At 37.5% G+C, this 26751-nt stretch overlaps 1 protein-coding gene across 1 annotated transcript in view; it reads right to left on the reverse strand.

Moving 5' to 3' along the window:
• Window positions 1–26751, reverse strand: part of LOC150076166 (uncharacterized) — a 287981-nt gene that overhangs the window by 82103 nt on the left and 179127 nt on the right. The window contains exon 4 of the mRNA XM_090387515.1: window positions 24114–24388. Within this exon, the coding sequence (XP_090243641.1) occupies window positions 24114–24388 (275 nt within the window). The remainder of the gene's footprint in view (window positions 1–24113; window positions 24389–26751) is intronic.

Genomic DNA, 26751 nt, shown 5'->3' on the forward strand with positions numbered 1-26751 from the left:
AATACTTTGCAGATTGACCTGCCCTCTTGTTACTTGTAATACTAGCACATCCTCTGGTATCCACATTAATAATGAAAATTATTAATGGAACATAATGCATAAATCTAACTAGCATATTTCCTCTCTGTCCTTGTATGGTCAACTAACTCTGGAAAAATATTCAGAAAGTGCCAGATTTTTTTGAAAATTCTGTATTTTTGAATGCCAGATTTTTGATGCTCTATTATATATAAGGCAGTTATATGAACCCAATGAACAGAAGGAAGATGATGATTTTGAATACATAGACACTGTGAATCAAGACAGCTTGGGGCATGTCATAATGGAGCACTGAAGCAAGAGGTACTTGCAGTGTTAAAGGAACTGAAGGAAAATTAGGCAGTGGAGTTTATAAAGTTACTAGGGCAAGTGGGCTTAAAGTAATCAACAGAATTGTATAGATTAATGTATGAGCAAGGAAAAGTCAGACTACAATAATGATACCACTAGGGAAAAAAGGTCATGCAGCAGTAATATATCAAGATTTTAAAACTTGTTAGTAAAAGTTTGGTATATACTGTATATGTTTTACAGATTTGGGGAAGGCTTTTGATCGAACAGACTGGGTTAAATTATTGAATACACTGGAAAGGGCAGCAGTATACTGGAAGAACCAAAGAATCATTAATAGATTATACTGAGTGAGGACAAAAAAGTAATAATTAGGGTAAGATGAGGTGGCACTGATGGTGTAATAACAGAAAAACATATGAGCCATGGATGCTATTGTTGCCATCCCCCTCCCAAACTTTATTTAATGTATATGTAGAAGAAATGGTTAAGGAGGCACCTGATGAAGGAAATATGAATACAAAGAGTTGTGTGGGGTGAAGATGGAGCAAAAGTTATTGAGTGTGTCAGATTTGCAGTTGATATGGCACTGGTGACAAATACCAAGAAAGGACTGCAGAAATTGGTTAATAGACTAAAAGGAAAGTTGTGATAGTTAAGCAATGAGAATAGAACAGGAGAGCAGGTATAGGTATTTGGGAAGTCTAAAGGTGAGGGAAGCAAAGAACAGCAAAGATTAGTATTAGTAAGGGGCAATTGATGCAAGAAAGTAAGCTAATACAGCACAGCCAAAAAAGACAACAGAAAAGAAAAAAAAAAGAAAACACCTTCCCATATCACACGTCCATTCCCTCCAATATTTTGTCTATTTCCCTTTGATCTTCCACAACAACTGATGAAAGATTGTTCTGACAATTAACCACCTGCTGGCTGAAGGCAAACTGTGCACATCTATTCTGCAATCACCCTTCCTCAATTTTAATTTATGCTTCCTCATGTGTGAAGTCTGAACAAGACGAAGAATGCCATCAGCACTGACCTAGCTCAATCCAAAGCCTTAAACATCTCAATCAGATCAGCTCATGGGTGCCTGGTCTCTAGATGCTACAATTGCAGAACTGAAGCCTTTCTTGGAGAGAGCACCTTTTGTTTCCCTCATCAATCTCATTGCTCTTCTTTGTACCTATTCCAACATATATGCAACCTTCCTAAAATGAGGTTACAGACCTGTATGCGGTAATCAAAATGCAGCCTAACCATTGCTTTGTACAATGGTCTAATCACTTCCTTATCCCTGCAAGCAAAGTTCCTACATATCACTGGCAAAACCCCATGAACTATAATGGCAGCCTGTCTACACTGCTAAGAGAACTTCATATCTGATTGCACAATTAACCACAAGTCATTTTCATTTTCCACTACTCTGAGTGTAGTACCACAGAGTTGGTCCATTAATCCATATGCAGTACCTTGCATTTGTCAATGTTAAACTTCAATTGTCATTTTTCAGCCCATCTGCCTAATTTTTCTAGATATTGTTGCAGTAACATATTTTGATTATTGTGATTAACTAACCTTTATATCATTTGCAAACTTCAAATCTGTCATTCCCACTCAACTATTCCCTTATCCATAGCAGTAACTTGCCCTTAATGCTACACTGCTCCAATTTATATGACAGTCTTTCATATGAATTAGTACCAAAAGCTTTCCAGAAATCCAAGTACATGATATCAAAATTATGTTTTTCATACAGTTTCTTTGTTACTGCACCACAGTATCCAATAAAATTGGTCAGACAAACTACACTGTGACTGAAGTATAACTGCACTTCTGTCAAATCAAGATGGATTTTTACTGTATTCTTTCTTTAAAGGATAGTTCTGTTTATTTATAGTATCACAAAGCAGAATTCGGAAGTTTTTTTTATGATTTTCCATAGTTTGAGGCTCATGCCCTAAAGGCTTTATAGATTTACATGTATTTAATATCTATACAAATATGGATATTAAATACATGTTATTAGTTTACCCCCATATTAGCTTGTTAGACAGGCTGAAAAACCTGGAAAACCTTTCATGGGGAACCTTTTCCCTCCACCCAAGACTGACTACAGCCATCACTGAAGAGGTCTTTAACCCTCTACTGAGCATGATAAAAATATAACATTAGCAGGCATGTTGGTAGACTTTTTCCACAATTATTATGCTTGTAATAATGGCATGAAATAATTCAAAAAGTTCACTTTGATGCTGCCATTCAATCTTTTCTGAACACGACCATGAAAAATCCATTTTTTTATTTAAAAACGTATATTGTTAATTAATTTTTTAAAATAAAATCCCCCTTCTGAGACACTGTCCACAAGTGCTTTATATGTATTTTTATAACCTATTTATTAATGACTGCATGTGGGCATTATCTCCACTATTGATGAGCAAAATTTGATATTAACAAGAAAAGACACACACAAAAAAAAAAACCTATGCATTTCAGTGGTTGGAAAATGGCAATAAACAAACAACATTTGATGAAAGCAAAGTATTGGCACTGTGAAATACTATGATCAAAAATGGAGTCAGTGCACGTGATGACTAGGAAATAAAAAAAGCTGCTAATCTTAAATTCATGTTCTAGAGTGCTTGATAATTTGATAAACTAAAATTTAACACTTGAAAACATCTCCTTTAAGAGATATTTTTATTTTCAAGTTTAAGTTGTTTTGGTGGATATTCACTACCAATGTGCCTGGCAGAGTGTTAAGTCTTCGTCCAAAAAACAAGCCACCTTATTTAAAAAAAGTAGTATTAATATGTACATAAAAAGATAAAAGGAAGGATCCCAACTATTTGTAAACATGGAACACTCGTCAGTGCTCCTTTTGTCATTGAATTATGGTTTCACAGATGTGAGTTTCCATAAATATTATACTAGAGACAATTCAACTTGCATGCTTATTATTAGCATTAGCAAGGGCACATGTGCAAGGAAAGCAAGCTTATATAGCATCAGCCAAAAAAAAAAAAAAAAAAAACACACTGCCCCTTCTCATTTCACCCATCCACTCGCTCCAAATGTTTGTCTAGTTCTGCCTTGAATCTGTTTAAGTTATCAACTTTTACAATGACAGATGAAAGTTTGTTCCAGCAATCAACAACAAGCAGGCTAAAGGCAAACTTCTGCACATCTATCCTACAACTGTCTTTCATCAATTTTAATTTATGCCCTCTCAGGAAATTATTCTGAGCAAGAGGAAGAATCCCATCAGCAGTGAGAATGCTCAAACCATTCAAGGCCTTATACACCTCAATCACATCACCTCGTAGGTGCCTAGTCTCCAAACGACGTAATTTGCAAAACTTAAGCCTTTCTTCATAAGAGTAACCCTTTATTCCATTCACTAATCTTGTTACCCTTCTCTGTAATCGTTCCAACAGCTCTACATCCTTCTTAAAATGAGGCTACCAGACCTGTATGCAGTACTCAAGGTGTGACTTGACCATTGCTTTATACAAGGGGATAATCACCTCCTTATCCCTGCTAGAAAAATTTACCACTGTCAGTGTAGTACCACACAGTTGATATGTTACTGTGGGATTACTGCTTCCCATATGCTGTACTTTACATTTGTCAATGTTAAACTTCAGTTGCCACCTCTCAGCCAATCTACTCAACTTTTCAAGATCCTATTGCAGCAGCATACTGTCATAAGTGTCATTAACAACCCTGCCGACCTTCGTATCGTCTGCAAACTTGGACATTAAGCCGGATATACAATCATCAATATCATTAATGAATACAGAAAACAACAATGGACCCAACACTGAACACTGAGGGACTCCACTAATAACATTAGTCCACGAACAGCAGTGTCCATTGATTATCACTCTCTGTCTTCTCCCACTCAACCATCTGTTTATCCATAGCAGCAATTTGCCTCCAATGTCACACTGCTCCAATTTGTGTAGCAGTCATCCATGTGCAACAGTATCAAAAGCCTTTCTAAGATCCAAATATATGATATCAAAGTTATTCTTTGCATCCAGTTCCTTTGTGACTACATCATAGTATCCAATCAAATAAGTCAGACAAGACTTCCCCTTAACAAACCCATGCTGTGTCCGAGCTTTACTGAAGTCTTGTCTAGATGATCCTGCAGTGCTTCTTTAACCAGTGCCTCCATTAATTTCCCTGGAACAGAAGTTAAACTAAAAGGTCTGTAATTACCTGTGTCTCCCTTTGATCCTCCTTTGTCAATTGGGGGTCACATTTGCATATTTCCAGTCCATGGGTATCTCCCCTAAGTCCAAGGAAGTTCTCATAAGGGTTTGTTTACTTCCTTTGCTGCCTCCTTTAATATAACTGGATAAATTCCATTCACCCCAGGTGCCTTTCTTATGTTTATCTTCAACAATTTCTCCTCCACTGTACTCTCATGTATTACAAGATTATCAAAATTACTGCCCAAGTTTAATACTCCTCTGGCATTCCCCTCCCTGAATAACTCCTCATGTGTGAATGTAGATGCAAAATATTCTTTTAGTTTGTTAGCTACCTGAGCAGGATCATCAACAGTTAAACCATCGATATCAAGTGGACCAATCTGATTCAATCCCTTCCTTCTAGAGTTTACATAAGTAAAGCACTCTTTGCGTTCTTTGCCAGCCTAACCTCCTTTGTGATTTGGTTACAGACCAGCTTATATCTATCATAGGCTTCTGTGTCACATGTTAATTTATATGTATCCCAAGCATTTTTCTTCTCTGCCACATGTCTAATTAGTTCATCCGACATCTATTTAGGCCTAAATCTTGAACAATATTTCTTAGTTGGTATGAAAAGCCTAGTAGCTTCCAAAAAAAAAAAAAAAATATATATATATATATATATATATATATTTATTTCTTTGAATGCTTCCCATTTTGAATTTGCTGTTGGTAACATCATCAGTTGGTCCCACCGTATAGAATTTAAATACTGTCTCAGACCACAGTAGTCACCTTCACAAAAGCAAAAAAAAAAAAACCTTCCCTTTACCCCTGATGGTAGTTGCCTCTTTGAGTAAATCCCACTTGAGCACACTGTGATCACTGCCACCTAGTGGTTCCTTTTATCTGCAGATTCTTAATGCATGAAGAATCACTACTGATAATCAGATCAAGAGTATTACTCCCTCTTGTTGCCTCCCGAACATGCTGATGTAGAAAACAATCATCCAATAAATCCACAAAAGCCTTGCTAGTGTGTGAATGCCCAACCCACAAATTCCAGTCAACCTCTGGGAAATTAAAATCCCCCATTATAAGACACTTTGATTTACTGGCCCACTCTATTTCTCTGCACAATTTCTCATTATACTCATCAGATTCATTAGGCCTATAGCACACTCCTACTCTCAATTTTGATCTCCCAATGCTTATGTCACACCAAACAGACTCAACACTGCATTGTCCACCAACATCAATTGGATGCACTTCCTTAGACTTCATGTGTTTCTTAACTAACAGCAGAACCCCTCCTCCCTTCCTGTCTATCCTTTCTGTACACATTGTACTCCCCAAACTCCATTTCTGCACTGCTTATGTGTGTGTGACACCACTTCTCTGATATCCCAAATACCCTTTAGCCTTTGATCCTTTAGCCAACAACAATAGCCTTTGATGTCTTGACTAGCACTTCAAGTTCATCAAATTTAATAACTATACACCTAGCATTGGTGTACATGCAAGTATTCATGCACCTGTTTCTACTCAGTTACCCTAACACAGCCCATGTATTTACTTGTTCCCCCATGACTACCAGCAGTCCTGGAAATCCCCATTTCCTTGATTTCCAGGCTGCTGCTCAACTGCATTTCAATAGAAGCAGTGCAAGAATCTTTCACCTCTGCCAGTGGCTATTGTTAATCTATTAGTCTGTGTATTCCCCCCAAGCTAGCAGTTTTCTGATCCACCTAACTCTGCCTTGATAGCATCAGCAAATATTCTTGCACCCTTTCTATTTAAGTGGATCCCATCCCTGTAGAAGCAGTCACTCCTGTTAACAAGCACAGACCAGGCCAAGAAAAATTGTACACATTGAGCTTTGCACAACCTCTCCAGTGCCGAATTGATCAACAAGGCTCTCATCATATACCCCCTCCTATCGTATCTGGGCAGAATTGCAGACACTTTCAAATTGAACCCTAACTCACAGCTTTTTTTCATCATTGAACTGCACTTGTTAAGTAATTCTGCTGGTTTGTTTGTTTGTTGTTTTTTATTTGGTTTTTAGGAGCATTAGCAACTAAGGCCATATTGCTCTGGGGATATGCGGTAGTCATTACCTGACCTTTCCGCATCCTCCGTATTTGGTGGTCACGGGCTCGAACCCCAGTCTAATCAAGAAGCGTGTGCTATGCACTGCTGCTCCTGCCCACCCGGCTATGGAGGCGCCAATTCTGCTGCTACTCTTAATATCATTAGTGCCAACGTATACAACAATATCACCTTTTGTGCCCTTAAAAGATGATATCTGCTCTATAACGTCATTAACCTTTGCCCCTGGCAGACATACCCTCATCCTGTTCCACCTATCCTTTTTACACAATATGTTCTCTGTTTCCCTGACAATAGAGTCATCGACAACAACTAGTTCCTTTGGGACCAGCGCATTCTCCTTGGGGTTGCCGTTGTGTTGCGCGAAGTTCAAGTGCAAGCTCTGGCATTGATGTGGGCAGCTGAGAGTTTGATGGACCCCTCAATTTAAATCCTTTGAGGGCATCCACCCTCAATTTAAATCGGATTTAAACTGAGCATCCACTCAATTTAAATCCTTCGAGGGCATCCATTTCTCATACTCCTTACATCGCGAACACACAAAGAACCCTTGGAAATATCACGTTTCATTCCTGATTGCTCCACAAACATCAAACAAGCATATTTATAGAGAAACTGCAATATTCACTTCCCATGTTATACAGATCAATTGATATTGATCTATTGATTAATATATCGGTAAAAATATGGTTTTCAACTTTAGCAATTTTAAGATATTGTTTAACATTGAAATAAGATGCTATATGGCCTCTATAGTTTTTCAAATGTTTAGCAGCAATATCAGATTTCAAGACTGACAGAGCAACCAGTATGTGATATCAATTGTAAATATTTTTCTGCATATTAACTCTTAAATGGGAGCACCAATAAAAGTTCAACTAGTGAGAAAGCATAAGTATAAAGATCACATTATTTGAGTGTAAGACAATTCGGTGTATGAGACAATTTGGTGCATGACATTTCCCTGTATGTGCCAATTTAGTGAAAGACAAATAGTGGCTATGACAATCTGGTAGAAATGGCAATTCATAGTATTATATACAGAGCAAAAATTAAGAAAATCTCTGAAGTAAAAGGTTTGGGAAGCCAAGAGAAATTTTGGTCGCAGACAGACAGGAGAAATGCAGAAATTCAGAAAATAACAGAAAAAAGAAAAGAATATACTTCTTTTGAATCAATTTATTTTGTGTAAAAGTATTCAACCATATCCAACTCACAGGCAGTCTGAAATTGGAAATGCACCATTATCTTCATGCAGATAAAGATGTGTTATTACGTGGAGATGGTTGTACAAAGAAATAATAATTGTCAGATTTGTATACTCTGATTTTAATAAAATTTGGGGATAACTCAAAAAATCTTGCTGATAGAGCCAAATATAAAATTTTATGAAAATCCATCCACCAGGATTCAAGTTATTACATTCAAATGGACAGAGAGACAGACAGAGAGACATGGTGAAGAAAATGTGCACATTACTCACATGTTAATGAGACTAAAAACAAAGGTGATTAATATACACTCTCAAAAATATGAACCATAACATAATCAGTAAATTAGTATTAGACTAGTGGCATATGATGCAAGAAAGCTAGCTTATTCAGCATCAGCCAATAAATAAATAAACCAACACTTTCCATCTCCTATAACAATCTGTCTAGCTCTTCCTTGAATTTATTCAAACTACCCACTTCTGCCACTCCAGATGAAAGTTTGTTCCAACAATCAGCTACCCAAAGACAAATTACTCCATATCTATCCTGCAACCATCCTTCCTTAGTTTTTTTCTGGATGAAAAACTCAAGATGAGAGAGAGAGAGAGAGAGAGAGAGAGAGAGAGAGAGAGAATGGGTGATCCTCATCTGAGATTACTCTGGTCACAAGAAAACATATAAAAAGTTTTCTCATTTTGCATGATTTTTAGCATTAGCAGTGACAAATGATGCAAGAAAGCAAGCTTATACAGCATCAACAACAAAAAAAAAAAAAAGATACCTCCCATTTCACCTATTCATTCCCTCCAATAGTTTGTCTTTAGCCAGTGGGTGGGTGACTGCTGAAACACGCACATCTATTCTGCAATCGTCCTTCCTCAATTTGAATTTGTGTCCCCTCGTGTGTGTGTGGTCTGAGCAAGAGGAAGAATCCCATCAGCACTGAGCTTGCTCAATCCATTCAAAGTCTTAAATGCCTCAAATAGATTGCCTGGCAGGTGCCTAATCTCCAGATGATGCACTTTGCAAAACTGAACCCTTTCTTGGTAAGAGCACTCCTTTCTTCCTCTCACCATCTCACTGCTCTTCTCTGTACCTGTTCTAGCAGTTATACATCCTTCCTAAAATGAAGCCTCCACACCTGTCTGCAGTACTCAAGATGTGGCCTGACCACTGCCAATGGGATAATCACCTCCTTATCCCTGATAGCGAAATTCCTGTATATCATTGACAAAACCCCATCAGCTGTCCTGACAGCCTGTCTGCTTTACTCAGAGAACTTCATATCCAACTGAACAATTTCGCAACCTTGAGTTTAATAACACTTAGTTGATACATTACTCTGGGGTTATTGCTGCCTATATGCAGTACTCTGCATTTGTCAGTGTTAAACTTCAATTGCCATTTCATTCTGTCATTCCTGTCATAAACCATCGTTCCAACCCTTTGTGTCATCTTTGTATCATTTTGAACCTGCTGTGCTGCTGCTACTTTTAAGGGTAATAATTGTGTATTTAGTATTTGTATGAAGTTCTCGTGTATCAATCTCTCAACAAATTAGAACAAAGTATTTAATTAAAATATTTATAGTGAACTGAATAAACAAAATGTATTTTGTATGTTCCAATTTTATGTAATAGCATACCTACCAACACTTCCTGTTTAGTCTGAAATTTTCAACTAATTGGATGTTTTCTAATTTTTTTTTTTTTTTCCAAGTTATGGACTTAGCAAATTTAATAGTGTGCAGAAAAGCTAATATTAGGTGGCTCTGCTCGTGTTTATACCAAATATGATGTTTATACCACATATCCTGGTATGTGTTCACTTTTGTTTTAGATAAAAACAATGTGACCTCTGTGCGACTGTTTGGTTTTTTAATGTGAATAAAAAAATTAATTTTAATATGTATAGAAAGTGTTATTTATTTTTCATTTAAAGTGTTTTTTGTAATATAATGCTATGCCATTCAGTCATTGTCTGTAACGTTCATTATTTGTACTTTGCATGGTTGTAGGCCTAGCTTATTGTTTGTTTGTTTGTTTGTTATTTGGTTTTCAGGAGCATTAGCAACTAAGGCCATATTGCTCCGGGGATATGCGGTGGTCATTCCCTGACCTTTCCGCATCCTCTGTATTTGGTGGTGACAGGCTTGAACCCCAGTCTAATCAAGCCTAGCTTATAACATTCAAGATTTAATGTGAAAAAAAAAAAAACTATGGTTACTTCAAATATACCACAACTTTTTCACATTGCGGGGTGAGAAAAACAAGTATTATTTTCAAGAATTAGTATCTATATATGTATGGAATATTCTTCTGCATTTTGAATTCAGAGAAAGAAAGAGAGTAGGTTTGCTTTTGCAGTTTGTTCTGCAAAAATTAATATACAGAGTATTAATATCTGTGAAATTAATATACATGACAAGAAAAGTGATATCACTAACCATATTGAATAAAAGAGATCTGCAATATCAAATGTCGAGAATAAAAATAAAAAACTTTTTTGCTGTTGTTGGAAGTGGAAATTCCGATTTGGATATTATACATATGGATGTCCTTTTGCTACATTTTTAGTAGAATGCAAGCTTCATATGATTACAGCAGTTTACTTTATTCACAAATTTTTCCTAGTCAGAAATCACTAAAAAGTATGGTTTAAGCATGAAAAAGCAGTAGGTATTTTGAATGTTTGTTGCTGTTGTTATTTGGTTTTTAGGAGCATTAGCAACTAAGGCCATATTGCTCCAGGATATGCGGTGGTCATTCCCTAACCTTTCCGCATCCTCCGTATTTGGTGGTGATGGGCTTGAACCCCAGTCTAATCAAAAAGCATGTGCTATGCACTGCTGCTCCTTCCCACCTGGCTATAGAGGCGCAAGGTATTTTGAATGAAATGGCATCTGATATAACTGTTACAGTTGTGAAATGTTTGCAAAATGGACCATTTTCTGTTTCAGCTGATGGCAGTAATAATATAAATGCCAAGTTTTATCCAATTGTCATAACATAATGCAACATAAAGAATTGCAACTATTCTGCTTTCCATACCTGCATTTGGAAGGTGATTCTACTGGACTGAAAACAGGGCACATGATCTTTTAGAATTAAAGCACTATAAAATACCATTTGAACACTCCATCATATTCAAGTTCATATGATATACAATTGGCATGACAGTAGTTGCCAGTCATGGTTAAGAGCAAGCAATGAGAGATACATAATAGAGGAGTTTGAGAAAAGTCAAAATTACAAAATTTACTGTAGTCATATTTATACAGTTGATTATAACAGTTAATTATATTAATTATTATGATTATAGACAACAATTCTTTCTGTAGTGGCAATGTTGTTTTCCCACTCTGTCAGAGCATGCATTGAATTACATACTAAAAGTAGTAGTACTGGTAGTGGTAGTGGCATGTGATGCAAGAAAGCAAGTGTATGAGCTTATGCAGCGTCAGCCAAAAAAAAAAAAAAAATCACACTATTCCCTCCAAATGCCTGTCCAGTTCCTCCTTAAATTTATTTAACCTATCAACTTCCACAACTACAGATGGAAGTTTGTTCCAGCAATTAACCACCCGCTGGCTAAAGGCAAATTTCCACACATCTATTTTACATCTGTCTTTTCTTAATTTGAATTTATGCCCCCTTAGGTTCGTAATCTGAACAAGTGGAAGGATCCCATCAGAATTCAGCATGCTCAACCCATTCAAGGCCTTATACACCTCAATCAGATTACCATGCAGGTGCCTAGTCTCCAGCCACTGCAATTTGCAGAACTTAAGCCTCTTTTGGTAAGAGGATCCCTTCATTCCCCTCACTAATCGTGATGCCCTTATCTACATCCTTCCTAAAATGAGGCCTCCAGACCTGTACGCAGTACTCAAGGCGTGGCCTGACCATTGCCTTATACAGAGGGACAATCATATCCTTTTCCCTGCTAGCAAATTTCCTATATATCATTGACAAAACCCCATGACCTGCCCTGGCAGTCTGTCTGCGTTGCTCAGAAAACTTCATATCTGACTGCACAATTACTCCCAGGTATTTTTCATTTTCTACCACCTTAAGTGTAGTACCACACAGTTGGTACATTTCTCTGGGGTTACTTCTACCCATATGCAGTACTTTACATTTGTCAAGGTTAAACTTCAGTTGCCACTTCTTAGCCCATCTAAACCAAATTATCTAGATACTCTTGTAGTAGCACACTGCCATTACTGTCATTAACAACCCTGCCAACCGTTGTATCATCTGCAAACTTCGACACTAAGCCTGATATACCTTCATCAATATCATTGATAAATATACAAAACAATAGAGGACCCAACACCGAACCCTGTGAGACTCCACTAATAACATTAACCCACAAAGAGCAATGCCCACTGATTGCCACCCTCTGTCTTCTCCCACTCAACCACCCTTTTATCCATTGTAGTAACTTACCCTTAATACCATTCTACTCCAATTTGTACAGCAGTTTTCCCATGCGCAACAGTGTCAAAAGTTTTTTCCTGAAATCCAAGTATATGATATCAAAATTATTTTTTGCATCCAGTTCCTTTGTTACCACATCATAGTATCCAATCAAATTTGTCAGACAAGTCTTTCCCTTAACAAACCCATGCTGTGTCTGAATTGTTGCTGCAGCCTTGTCTAGATGATCCTGCAATGCATCGTTAACCAGTAACTCCATTATTTTACCCGGAACAGAATTTAACTAACTGGTCTGTAATTACTCATGTCACCCTTAGATCCCCCTTTGTGAATTGTGGATACATTTGCACATCCCCAGTCCGTGGGGACCTCCCCTGAGTCCAAGGATGCTCTCATAATTATGGCTAAGGGTTTGCTTAGTTGCTTTGCCGCCTCCTTTAATATAACTGGATAGATCCCATCCACCCCAGGTGACTTTCTTATGTTTAACTTCAACAATTTCTCCTCCACTTTGCTCTCAGTTATTACAAAATCATTAAGCACCCTGCTACAATTTGATAACCTTCTGCCATTTTCAAACCTTAATAACTCCTCATGTGTGAATGTAGATGCAAAATACTCATTCAGTTTGTTTGCTATCTGAGCAGGATCATCAACAGTCGAACCATCGATATCAAGTGGACCAATAAGATTCATCCCCTTCCTTTTAGAGTTTATATAAGTAAAGAAATCCTTGCTCTTTTTCTTAGCATCTTTTGCCAAAGATTTCTCGTAATCTGCCTTCGCCTGCCTAACCTCCTTTGTGACCTGATTACAGACTAGCTAATATCTGCCATAGCTTCTGAGTCGCTTGATAATTTATATGCATCCCATGCATTTTTCTTCTCTCTCAGAAGTCTCATTAGTTCATTTGATAACCATTTAGGCCTAAACCTTGAACAATATTTCTTAATAGGTATGAAACTTTTAGTAGCATCCACGATTAATTCTTTGAATGCTCCTACTTAGAATTTACTGTTGGTAACATCGTCAGTTGATCCCACTGTACAGAATTTAAAAACTGTCTGAGACCACTGTACTCACCTTTACGGAAGGAAAAACCCTTTCCTTTAACCCCTGGTGGTAATTATATCTTTAAGTAAATCCCACATCAGTATACTGTGATCACTGCCACCTAGTGGTTCCTTTATCTGCAAATTCTTAATACACAAATGATCACTGTTGATAACCAGATCAAGAGTATTACCCTCTCTTGTTGCCTCTCGAACATGCTGCTGCAGAAAACAATCACCCAATAAATCCATGAAAGTCTTACTAGTGTGTGAGTGACCAACCCACAAGTTTCAGTCAATATCTGGGAAGTTAAAATCCCTCATTATAAGACATTCTGATTTACTAGCCCTCTCTATACAATTGTTCATTGTACTCATTCGAGTCATTAGGCCTATAACACACTCCTACTCTTATTTTTGCTTTCGCAGTGCTTATGCCACACCAAACTGACTCAACAGTGCACTGTTCATCTATATCAACTGGATGCACTTCTTTAGGAAAGGACAGAATTCATGGGATATCTGGTTCCTGGGTAATGCGACACTGTCACCTCTCTTGCTAGTGAACGAACCCACCGCTTGGCAGGTATATAGGTACACTGCATCACTGCGTAGACCGTAATTCGATGCCAGTATGAATAAATGTCGTGAGTTAACCAACTTTGAAAGAGGGATAACAGTATGTGCCCGACACATGGGTCACTCTATTGTGGAGGTGGTACAGAAATTGCACTATTCCTGTTTGACAGTATCAACAGTGTATGGGGAATAGGTCATTTCCTTAATAACATCTCATCGTGGACAGTGCTGTGGGTGGAGAAAGGTGGTGGATGGACATGGCCATTGACATCTGTCTTGCATTGTTTCAGCCAGCTGGATAGCAACAGTGGCACAAATCATTGCAGATTGGGTGCCTCCATAACCAGGTGGGCAGGAGCAGAAGTGCGTAGCACACGCTTCTTGATTAGGAAAGGTCAGGGAATGACCACCGCATATCCCCAGAGCAATATGGCCTTAGTTGCTAATGCTCCTAAAAACCAAATAACAAACAAACATCGCAGACTTCAATGAGGGATGTGCCAAAAATATCCCCACCAAGACCATCAGGCGATCATTAGCCTCATTAGGTTAGGGGAGCCGCCAACACACCAGAGTCCCATTGCTAATACCACAACACAGGACTCTATGCCTCAATTGGGCAAAAGAACATCGGCACTGGACCATGAATGATTGGAGATGGGTCTCCTGATGAGTCCTGTTTCCAATTATTTCGAGCGGACGGGAGGGTGCGTATCTGGTGGAAACCACACGACACTATGCACCCATCATGAGGCGCCTCCGTAGCCAGGTGGGAAGGAGCAGCAGTGCGTAGCACACGCTTCTTGATTAGACCGGGGTTCGAGCCCGTCACCACCAAATACGGAGGATGCGGAAAGGTCATTCAGGGAATGACCACCGCATATCCCGGAGCAATATGGCCTTAGTTGCTAATGCTCCTAAAAACCAAATAACAACAACAACAACAGCACCCATCATGTCAACAAGCAACTGCTCAGGCAGGTGGATGGTCGGTAATGGCCTGGGGCATGTTCAACTGGCACACGTTTGAAGCTCTGGTACGTCTAAATGCATCTCTGAATGGTCCAGGTTATGTGTCCATCCTTGCAGACCATCTGCATCCCTTCATGGTCATCGTGCACCCACAGGGCAATGGACTCTTCCAGCAGGACAATGCTCCTCACCACAGAGCCATGGTGACTAGAACATGGTTAAAAGAGTATTCTGCAGACATGAACCCTGTGGAGCATCTTTGGAATGCTGTGGAAACATCCGTTCAAGCTTTGGATCCTCCACCCAGAAATATGATGGAATTGTGGACAGCGGTTCAGCAAGCATGGACGGAAATACCTGTGGAACGCTTTCGTGAACTAGTAGCCTCAATGCCTCATCGTGTGACTGCCCTTATCTGGGCAAATGGTGGGCCTACCTGTTACTAGATAGGTATCCCATGATTTCTGTCCACTCAGTGTATATACCTGTTATTAGCTCAAGATTAAGAGATTTAAGTTGATGTAAATATAATGATTAAACCAAAAGTGTTTCCCCTCTTTCAGCCAGGTTCAAAGCTTTGTAAATCATCTTTCTCTTATATCCAAAAGCAAACACCTGTTCATACAAAAATAATAAGTTCAGAATTTAATGAAAAACCTTTCAAAAATACAACTAATTTTGACAACTTGCAATTTTCAATCTCAAGAAAAGCAATAACTTTGCCAAATAAGCAAATCTTAATCTCCCTCTCTTTCTCTTGCATACAAATTAAATTTTTCAATCATGTAAAAAGTAATGTTCATTACAGCATAAAGTCCCAGGTATGGCAACAAAAAATTTTGCCTTTAGGCCAACAATCAAAAAATAAAGAAATAAATAAAAAATTGTCCAGGTATTTTCCTCTTGTCATTAACAAAAATAGTTTTAGCAGCATTTTCAATGGTGCTTCTTACATGATGCAAGTGTAACTTCCATATTCCCTGAGTGTCATTGTATTTTTTATTTTATTAAATCTGACTCCCCCCCCCCTTCTCCCATCTCTTATCATAATATTGCTGGTGACAAAGAGTTTCTCCATCTCTTTGAACAAATTCAGTTTTTCTCTGTCTGTTTATTTTCACAAAAAATAAAAAAATAAAATAATAATAAAATAACTACATTAAAATTGGATTTTTTTTATTTTTAGATTTTGAAAATATCTGCTATTTTTTGTTAATGAATTGGCTGTCAGGCATGCCATGATAATCTGGCTTACAAAATAGATACACCCAATAAGTAATAGCATTGTTCTCTGTTATATTCAATAATTTCATAGTACTTGTTTTGTATGAAGTTAATTTACAATGTTTTTCAGTAAGATTCCAAAGAAATATAGCATAAAAATAAGCAAGTTGTTCCATGTATTGTAAAATCTGAAAAGGATAACACATTTGCCTTGCAAACCATATAAGTGTGATTTTTCAATTTCAAGCAGCGGGAAATGCAATTAATTAATAATTTTCAAACAACTAAGCATAACAACAATGTGTAGTGCATAGAAAGAAATGCAAAAATATATGTTGCATTTCGTGGTGATGATGTCATATGTGCTGAAGATTTATTTGCATCTTTTGACAGAAACGTAATCTTCCCCTGAGCTGTGCTCATCATGCAAGTGCATTGTTCAGAAATATGTTTCCCAATAGCAAAAGAGCAAAAAAATTCAACTGTAAAAAAAAAAAAAAAAAAAAAAAAAAACACTGTTAGAGAAATTGCACAGATATGTAGAGATAGTGATGACTCTGAAAAATGGACCATTTTGGAACATTACAAATGGGAGTAATCAAAGCGATTCCACCTGATTGTGGTGACCCAGCTCTCAGTGGAAGATGAATCTACATGGTACATAGTTTGACAACTGTGAAATACTATGAAGTTCTGAGCAACCTGAAACCCCATGTGGGGTTCCTTCAGAAAAAAACCATCTGGCACTTAGAGTTGGTAAATGTATCTGATAAAGAAGTCCTATAAACTGGAGTAGCAAGAATGTTAAAAAAAAAAAAAAAAAAAAGATTGAGCACTTGGTGGAAATAGTTTGCCCTTGCCATCTTATTAATTTGTATGTTGAAGAAGGATGCACATGTTGCTCTAAAACTGGATAAATACGTGGGTGAAATTTAATACAATCTAGAGAGCAGGGCTAAAAAGGAAACATAGATTTAAAAAATTTCAATTAGTATTAGTAGTGAAAAATGATTCAAAAAGCAAGCAAACTTATAGAGTAATAGCAAAAAAAAAAAACTCTACCCACTTCACCCACCCATCCTCTCCAAGAATTGGTCTAGTTCTTTCTTGAATTTATTCAAACTACCCACTTCCACAACAACAGGTGGAAGTTTTTTCCAGCAATCAATCACCCGCTGGTTAAAGGCAAACTTTCACATGTCTTGCAACCATCCTTCCTCAATTTGAATTTATGTCCCCTTATGTCTACAGTCTCAGAAAGAGGAAGAATGCCATTGGCAATGAGCTTACAATCCAGTCATGGTCTTAAACACCTCAATCGGATCTCCTCATAGGTGCCTAGTCTCTCCAGATGCTGCAATTTGCACATTTGAAGCCCTTCTTGGTAAGAGCACCCTTTTGTTCCCTTCACCAATCTGGTTGCCTCCAGACCTATATACAGTACTCAAGATGTGGCTTAACGATTGTCTTGTTCAAAGGGATAATCACCTCACTATCCCTGCTAGCAAAGTACGTGTATATCATTGACAAAATCTCATGAGTTGTCCCGATAGCCTGTCTGCACTGCTCAGAAAACTTCATATCTGACTGCACAATTACCCCCAGGTCTTTTTCATTTTACACTAGGTTTAGTGTAGTACCACACAGTTGGCAGTACTATAGTTGGGATTACTGCTACTCATATGCAGTAGCTTGCATTTGTCAATATTAACCCTCAACCATTTCTCAGCCTATCAGCCTAATTTTTTTAGATCTTTTTGCAGTAGCTTAACTTGATTGCTGTTAGCCACCTTGACATCTTTATATCATCTGCAAACTTAGACATTAAGCCTCATATACATTCATTAATAAACATTAAAAACAACAATGGGCCTCGCACTCAATCCTGGGGGACTCCACTAATAAAATTAATCCGTGAAGAGCAGTGCCCATTGATAATGACTCTGTCTTCTACCACTCAACCATCCCTTTATCACTTCAGGTGGATGAGATCTATCCAAGAGTTTAGCTTCAACAATTTCTCCTCCATTTTCCTCTCAGTTATCACAAAGTTATTTAGCTCCTTGTTAGAGTTTGATAAACTTCTGACATCGGCTTCCCTAAAGAATTTCTCCTGTGTGAATGTAGATGCAAAATACCTATTCAGTTTGCCAGCAACCTGAGCAGGGTCATCAACAGTTAAACCATTGACATCAAGTGCCCGATGTAATTCAACCCTTCCTTCTTCTGTTAATATAAGCATAGAGGTCTTTGCTTGTGTTCTTTGCATTCTATGGCAGAGAGTTCTTGTAATCTGCCTTATCTTCCCTAACCTCCTTTATGACTTGATTACAGACTAGTTTATTTTAACTATATGCTTTTGTATCACCTGATAATTTATATGCAGGCCACTCATTTTCCTTCTCTGCCACAAGTCTCATCAGTTCATCTGATGCCCAATTAGGTGTGAGTGGTGAACAGTATTTCTTAGTTGGTATGAAAAGCCTAGTACTTCTTTCACTGTTTCTCTGAAAACTTCCCATTTAGAATTTGCTGTTGGTAACATCATCAGTTGGTCTCATTGTATAAAATTTAAAAACTGAGACCCATGTGGTCACCTTTACGAAAGTAAAAACCCTTCCCTTTACACTTGCTAGTAGTTACATCTTAAGTAAAGTTTGGTCAAGAGGAACATATTCTGTAAAAAGGATAGGTGGAACAGGACCAGATTATGTCTGCCAGGGGGAAAGGTTGATGACGTTATAGAGCTTTTAAGGGCACTAAAGGTGATATTGTTGTACAAGTTGGCACTAATGATATTAAGAGTAGATGACCGGCAGAATTACTTAACAAGTGCAGGTCAATGTTGAAAAAAAGAGGTGAATTACGGTTGAATTTGAAAGTGTCTGCAATTCTGCCCAGACACGATAGGAGGGAGTATATGATGAGAGCTTTGTAGATCAATTCGGCCCTGGAGAGATCATGCAAGGCTCAAGGTGTAAAATTTTTCTCAGCCTGGTCTGTGCTTGTTAACGAGAGAGACTGCTTCTACAGGGATGGGATACACTTAAATAGAAAGGGTGCAAGAATATTTGCTGATGCTATCGAGGCAGAGTTAGGTGGGTCGGAAAACTGCTAGCTTGGGGGAGATACACGGACTAATAGATTAACAGTAGCCGCTGGCAGAGGTGAAAGTGATTCTTGCACTGCTTCTATTGGAATGAGCAGCATACTTGGAAAACAAGATGCAGGGTATTTCAGAGACTGCTGGGAGTCATTGTGGTACAAGTAAACACATGGGTTGTGTTAGGGTAGCTAAGAATAGGAACAGGTGCATGTATACTTGCATGTACACCAATGCTAGGAGTTTGGTAAATAAATTTGATGAATTTGAGGTGTTGGTCAAAACATCAAATACAGATATTGTTGAGATATCAGAGACATGGTGTCACACAGGTATAAGGAATGCAGAACTGGAATTTGGGGAGTACAATGTGTACAAGAAGGAATGACAGGATAGGAAGAGAGGAGGGGTTATGCTATTAGTTAAGAAACACATAAAATCGAAGGAAGTGCAGCCAGTCAACATCACTGAACAGTGCAGTGTCAAGTCAATTTGGTGTGACGTAAGCACTAGGAAATCAAAATTAAGAGTAGGAGTGTGTTATAGGCCTAATGACTCTGATGAGTATAACAAAAAACTGTACTGGGAAATAGAGTTGGCCAGTAAATCAGAGAGTCTTATGATGGGGGATTTTAATTTCCCAGATATTGACTGGAATTTGTAGGTTGGTCACTCACACACTAGCAAGGCTTTTGTGGGTATATTGGATGATTGTTTTCTACATCAGCATGTTTGGGAGGCAACTAGAGGGAGTATAATACTCTTGTTCTTATTATCAGTAATGATTCTTCATGCATTAAGAATCTGCAGATAAAGGAACCACTAGGTGGCAGTTTGCTGAAGTGGGATTTACTCAAAGAGGTAACTACCATCGAAGGTAAAGGGAAGGGTTTTTGCTTTCGTAAAGGCGACTACGGAAGCCTGAGACAGCATACACGGTGGAACCAACTGATGACGTTACCAACAGCAAATTCAAAATGGGAAGCATTCAAAGAATTAATCTTGGAAGCTACTAGGCTTTACATACCAACTAACCCCGGGGGCTCACATATGGTGAGTATGGGCTTGGCACACCCAGGGTTCTGAGCTGGATATCATCATTCTTCTCTTTCTTGGTGATTCCCTTCTACTTTTGACAATCTCTCTCTCTCAGGGTTACTCGGGAACTTTTTTTTTTCCCTGATGCAATATAAGTCTCAGACTTTCCTGGCATCATATGGATATTAATAATTAGAAATACTGTTCAAGGTTTAGGCCAAAATAGATGTCAGATGAACTAATGAAACATGTGGCAGAGAAAAAAAATGCATAGGATACATATAAATTAATGGGTGACATGGAAGCCTACGACAGATATAAGCTGGTCTGTAACCAAGTCACAAGAACGTTAGGCAGGCAAAGGAAGATTATGAGAAATTTTTGGAAAAGGATGCAAAGAAAAACAGCAAAGAGTTCTTTACGTATGTAAACTCTAGAAGGAAGGGATGAATCAGGTTGGTCTACTGGATATCGATGGTTCAACTTTTAATGATCCTGCTCAGGTGGCTAACAAACTAAATGAGTATTTGCATCTACATTCACACATGAGGAGTTATTCAAGGAGGGGAATACCAGAGGTGGACTAAACTCTGGCAGTGAGCTAGATGATTTTGTAATAACTGAGAGGAAAGTAGAGGAGAAATTGTTGAAGATAAACATACGAAATGCACCTGGGGTGGATGGAATCTCTCCAGTTATATTAAAGGAGGCAGCAAAGGAAATAAGCAAGCCCTTACGAGAGCTTCCTTGGACTCAGGGGAGGTACCCATATACTGGAAATGTGCAAATGTGACCCCAATTCACAAAGGAGGATCAAAGGGCAACACAAGTAATTATAGACCTGTTAGTTTAACTTCTGTTTAAGGGAAATTAATGGAGGTACTGGTTAAAGAAGCACTGCAGGATCATCTAGACAAGACTTCAGTTATAGCTCAGACACAGCATGGTTTTGTTAATGCGATGTCTTGTCTGACCAATTTTATTCGATACTATGATGTGGTCACAAAGCAACTGGATGCAGAGAATAACTTTGATATCATATATTTGGATCTTAGAAAGGCTTTTGATACTGTTGCAAATGGAAGACTGCTGCACAAATTTGAGCAGTGCAGCACTGTAGGAAAATTGCTGCTATGGATAAACTGATGGTTGAGTGGGAGAAGACGGAGAGTGGTAATTAACGGACACTGCTCTTCGTGGACTAATGTTATTAGTGGAGTCCCTCAGGGGTCAGTGTGGGGTCCATTATTGTTTTCTGTATTTATAAATTATATTGATGATGGCATATCAGGCTTAATGTCCAAGTTTGCAGATAATACGAATGTTGGCAGGGTTGTTAATGACACTAATGACAGTACGCTGCTGCAATAGGATCCAGAAAAGTTGAGCAGATGGGCTGAGAGGTGGCAAATTAAGTTTAACATTGACAAATGTAAAGTACTACATATGGGAAGCAGTAACTCCAGAGTAACGTACCAAGTCTGTGATACTACACTGACAGTGGTAGAGAATGAAAATTACCAGGAGGTAATTGTGTAGACAGATATGAAGTGTTCTGAGCAGTGCAGACGGTCAGGGATAAGGAGGTGATTATCCCCTTGTATAAGGCAATGGTCAGGCCACACCTTGAGTACTGTATACAGGTCTGGAGGCCTCATTTTAAGAAGGATGTAGAGCTGTTGGAACGAGTACAGAGAAGGGCAACAAGATTAGTGAATGGAACAAAGGGTTGCTCTTACGAAGAAAGGCTTAAGTTTTGCAGATTACAGTGTTTGAAGACTAGGCACCTGCGAGGTGATCTGATTGAGATGTATAAAGCCTTGAATGGTTTGAGCATGCTCAATGCTGATGGGATTCTTCCTCTTGCTCAAAATAATCACCTGAGAGAGCATAAATTCAAATTGAGGAAAGACAGCTGTAGGATAGATGTGCGGAAGTTCGCCTTTAGCTAGTGGTAGTTGGTTGGTGGAACAGACTTCCATCTTTTGTTGTGGAAGTTGATAGCTTAAATAATTTTAAGGCTGAGCTGGACAGGTATTTGGAACGAATGGAGGGGTGAAATGGGAACGGTTTTTTTTTGGCTGATGCTGCATAAGCTTGCTTTCTTGCATCATATGCCTCTACTAATGCTAAATTCCACATCAACACACTGTTATCACTGCCACCTAGTGGTTCTTTTATGTGCAGATTCTTAATGCATGAATAATCACTGTTAATAATCAGATCAAGCGTATTACTCCCTCTTGTTAGCACTCTCTAACATGCTGCTGCTGTACAAAACAGTCATCCAATAAATTTACAAAATCTTGCTAGCGGGTGAGTGACCAACCCACAAGTTCTAGTCAATATCTGGAAAATTAAGATCCCCATTATAAGACATTCTGATTTACTGGCCTAGTCTATTTCTCTGTATAGTTGTTTGATCAGAGTCATTAGGCCTACAGTACACTCTTCTCATTTTCGTTTTCCCAGTGCTTATGTCACACAAAAATGACTGAGCATTGCAATTGACACCTATGTTGACTGCCTTAGATTTAATATGCTTCTTAACTAAGAGCATACCCCCCCTATCCTGTATGTCTTTCCTATATACAATGTATATTAATTGTACTCCCCATATTCAAATTCAGCACCACTTGTGTCTGAGTGACACCATTTCTGTGATATCTCTGCAATGTCTGTATTCAATGACTTAATCAGTACTTCAAAGTCATTCAAATATATTTATAACACCTAGCATTAGTGTACTTTCATATACACTAAGTTACTCTTAGTTACCTTAACACAGTTGATGTATTTACTTGTTCTGTGATGACCCACAGCAATACCTGAAATCTGCGACACCTTGCTGTCCAGGTTGCTGCGTGTTCCAATAGAAACAGTACAAGAATCATTTTCATCTGTGCCTGAAGCTCTAGTTAATCAATTAGTCTGTGTATCCCCCCCCCCACTACAGCACTTTTTCAACCCTCCTATCACTGCCTCAATAGCATCTGCAAATATTCTGGCATCCTTTCTATTTAAACATATCCCATCCTTCTAAAAACAATCTCTTCTATTAACTCTAGAAGGAAGGGATGAATCAGATTGGTCTGCTGGATATCGATGGTTCAACTGTTGATGATCCTGCTCAGGTGGCTAACAAACTAAATGAGTATGTTGAGAAAATTCTACCCCATGAGCCTTGCACATTCTTTATAGAGCCAAATTTATTGATAGGGCTCTCAACATGTACTTGCTTCTATCATGTGTGGGCAGAATTACAGACACTTTCAAATTAACTCCTAACTTTGCCAACAGGAAGTGAAATTACGACAGAAATAGATAACCCTTAACCTTAGGCACCCTAACAACCCACAGTCTTGAGATAAATAGTTGAAGGAAAATGAAAAGTTTAAAAATGAAGACTATAAAGCTTGTAATCGGGTTATTCAGGAAAGTAATCTCCTATCCATGCTAGTGACAGTCCTGGATAATGTAGTGATGCTAATTGGGAAATAGCTGTGTTTTAAAATTTAATATGTTGTTATTAATCTTAATATTACTAATATTATTATTATTAATAATTTATTTAATAAGATAGTATAATTATATATATAATGCGTATATATGTTGTTACTTACCTCTTGATTTAAGCCAGAGTCGTTTTCTAAATTTCCTCTAGAAGCCACAGATTATTAAGAAAACAAACTGGGAGAAACTGCTCAAATGGGAAAATTGCTCTAACAATGAGCATCAAAAGATCCTTTACGTTTCATATTTTTAAAATAAAATGATATAGACACAAATGACAATTAAAGCTCTCAAACAAGAAAGATTACAAAACTTGAAACAAAACTTACCTCTGCAACAAGATCATGAAGGTGACCTTTCCTGAACATTAGCTTAAAAAGCCACTCAAGAAAACACCATCTCCAGTGATTGTTTTCCATTTCATTTTCTGGCCAACTGGTATCTTTTATATCAAAGTTCTCTTCTACTATTTCATTATTTTGGCAAGCAAATTTTATGCACCAGCGACAAAAGCGGATTGCTGCCTCTTCACAGCCAGCATTTACTAGTGATTCTATTCTGATCAGAAGAAATTCCTGGGGTTCAGGAACAATATATTCCCTCACTAAAATATATTGTTAAAAATATAAATATATTACATTAAAGTACACATTAACAAAAGAGTACTATATTCATGTAAAAGAACTTAAAAGCAAACTACATTCCCATAAATGGCTATTTACTGAAGTTAGCAGAACTTACGTTCATTTACTTTACATATTACAAAACACTTCCAAGTTCTTGATATTTGAATGAATATAAACAAATACCAATGAATATAAATTCACTAATTTTTAAAGGGTACTATACGTAAAAAATAACATTCCCAAGGTATGTTTCAAATGATCTCAGAAATATGCTGTCATGACCCAGATTACTATTGCAGAATTAAGAATTTTTTGAATTCTAATTATATTTATATTTCATATTTATATTTTATTTAATTCAACAAGAGTCATTTGGTTCATGAATGGCCACTGATGCTCACACCCCACTCTGTTTATATACTTATTCATGCCACTTTCCACAGAAAGTGACACTGTTTAAGATGAGTCCTTCATTATTAAAACAAGACCTTCCCTCCCATTAAAAACTGGAAGTCAGACACAGGTAGACACACAAAGTTGAGGTAAGTTGGCAACAAGTGCAAAAAACACAATAACATGAGACATGAGAAACTTCTAATATTTTTTGTTCCAATTGTAAAACGTTCATTCAATGTATTCGGTTGAGAAGACATCTATTCTCGCACATAACACAACTTAAATTGAAGCAATAAATAAAATTCCTAGCTAATTTGATTTAGGCAAACAAAAACCTAAGGGGACACAGCATGTTTGCTGACTCAGATCTAAAATGGACGAAGATAGCTATTGGCCCTTTCAAAATTATGAAAATTAGGTAAATTATGTGAATATTTCTCATAATTACTTGTGGCCAGGAGGCATAAACCGTATTTTGTAATAAGATGTAGTAATGTCTGTTATTTGCTAATCTGGCTGCCTAGTTATCTCAGGAAGATGATCTAAGTTTTGCCCATGACATGCAAATAAACTGTAAAATGCAGCTAGCTCTCTCACACACACACACACACACACACACACACACACACACACACACACACACACACACACACACACACACACACACACACACACACACACACACACTTGTGAACTTTGCAAATACCATTTTTCTTATTGTATAATGAGGCTGGTTGTTCAGTAAAACATACAATGATTGAAGTTAAAAAAAATAAAAAACATTTAAAACACTTCAAATATCAATACAATACAACTACTCTATCTTACATTTTCAGTGAATACTTTTAATATACGCTATTCATTGTAAAAAGAAAATATATATATATATATATATATAAAGATAATAAAGATAATATATAAAGATAATAAAGCAAGAAATAACAGAAACTGAAATAAACTTATGTTTACTTCAGTTTCTGTTAATATTAATCAAAATCTTTAACTAAATTTTATTTTCTACTTATGTTGGCATGTATTTCACATCAAAAATACAGAACAATATTGCTATTATTATTATTATTTTTTTTTTTTTTTTATGAAAACACCAAACACGAAAGGTATCAAAACCTATAGTACTTAGTACCATGCATGGGTTTTAGGAGAAGTATGGGGGGAGGGGGATGCCGGAAACTTTTCTCTAGAGACTAAACATGGGTTTCACCACTTCAAGCCTCCAATAAGCAAAGTGGTGGTATTTCACCGGTTGATGAACATCATCTACCACCTGCTTGCAATTCTAGCAGTTGACACCTGAGGATGATGCCAGGGTTGTGAGTTGTATGGCAATGTCCCTTCTTGATAAAGTGTATTATGTGGTTATATTCTTTCTTGATTAAATTTATATGTATTATATTAAATCGCTTTTTTCCATCTTCTATCTATGTATTAACAATTTTTACACTTTTTATCTTTCTTTTTTTTCTCTCCCTTTATTATTTTTTTTTATTATCTTTTTACTTTCCTTGCATTGCTGAGGTTTAGCTTTTGCTGCCTTGGAATGCATTTGCCTACTTTCTTGGTTTCTGCTTTTTTATTTTTATATATATATATATATCAGGTTGACAGAAGTAACTATAGACCTGTTGTATAGTATTATCAATTAATCAGTAAAATTTATTAATCTTATTAAATTTCATTGTTTCATTGTTAATTGAATTATACTTAAATGCATGAATAATTCCTGTGAGACCAGTGCATTCTGCCTTGGAGATTGGCTCAGACTAGAGCAGCAAAGCAACGGGCACAAAGTAACAGGAGTGCTGTGGCTTGGAAGATTCTCCAAGGCATCATAGTCTAAAACAATGCGCAAAATGTGAAATGTTTGCAGACCTGTCTAGAACAGGATATGATCTAGCCAAGAAGGATGTCTTTATGTGTGCTAGGG

Source organism: Mastigoproctus giganteus, chromosome 13 (genome assembly GCF_048544385.1).
Source record: "Mastigoproctus giganteus isolate SK-2022 chromosome 13, ASM4854438v1, whole genome shotgun sequence".
In the NCBI taxonomy this organism is placed as follows: Eukaryota; Metazoa; Arthropoda; class Arachnida; order Uropygi; family Thelyphonidae; genus Mastigoproctus; species Mastigoproctus giganteus.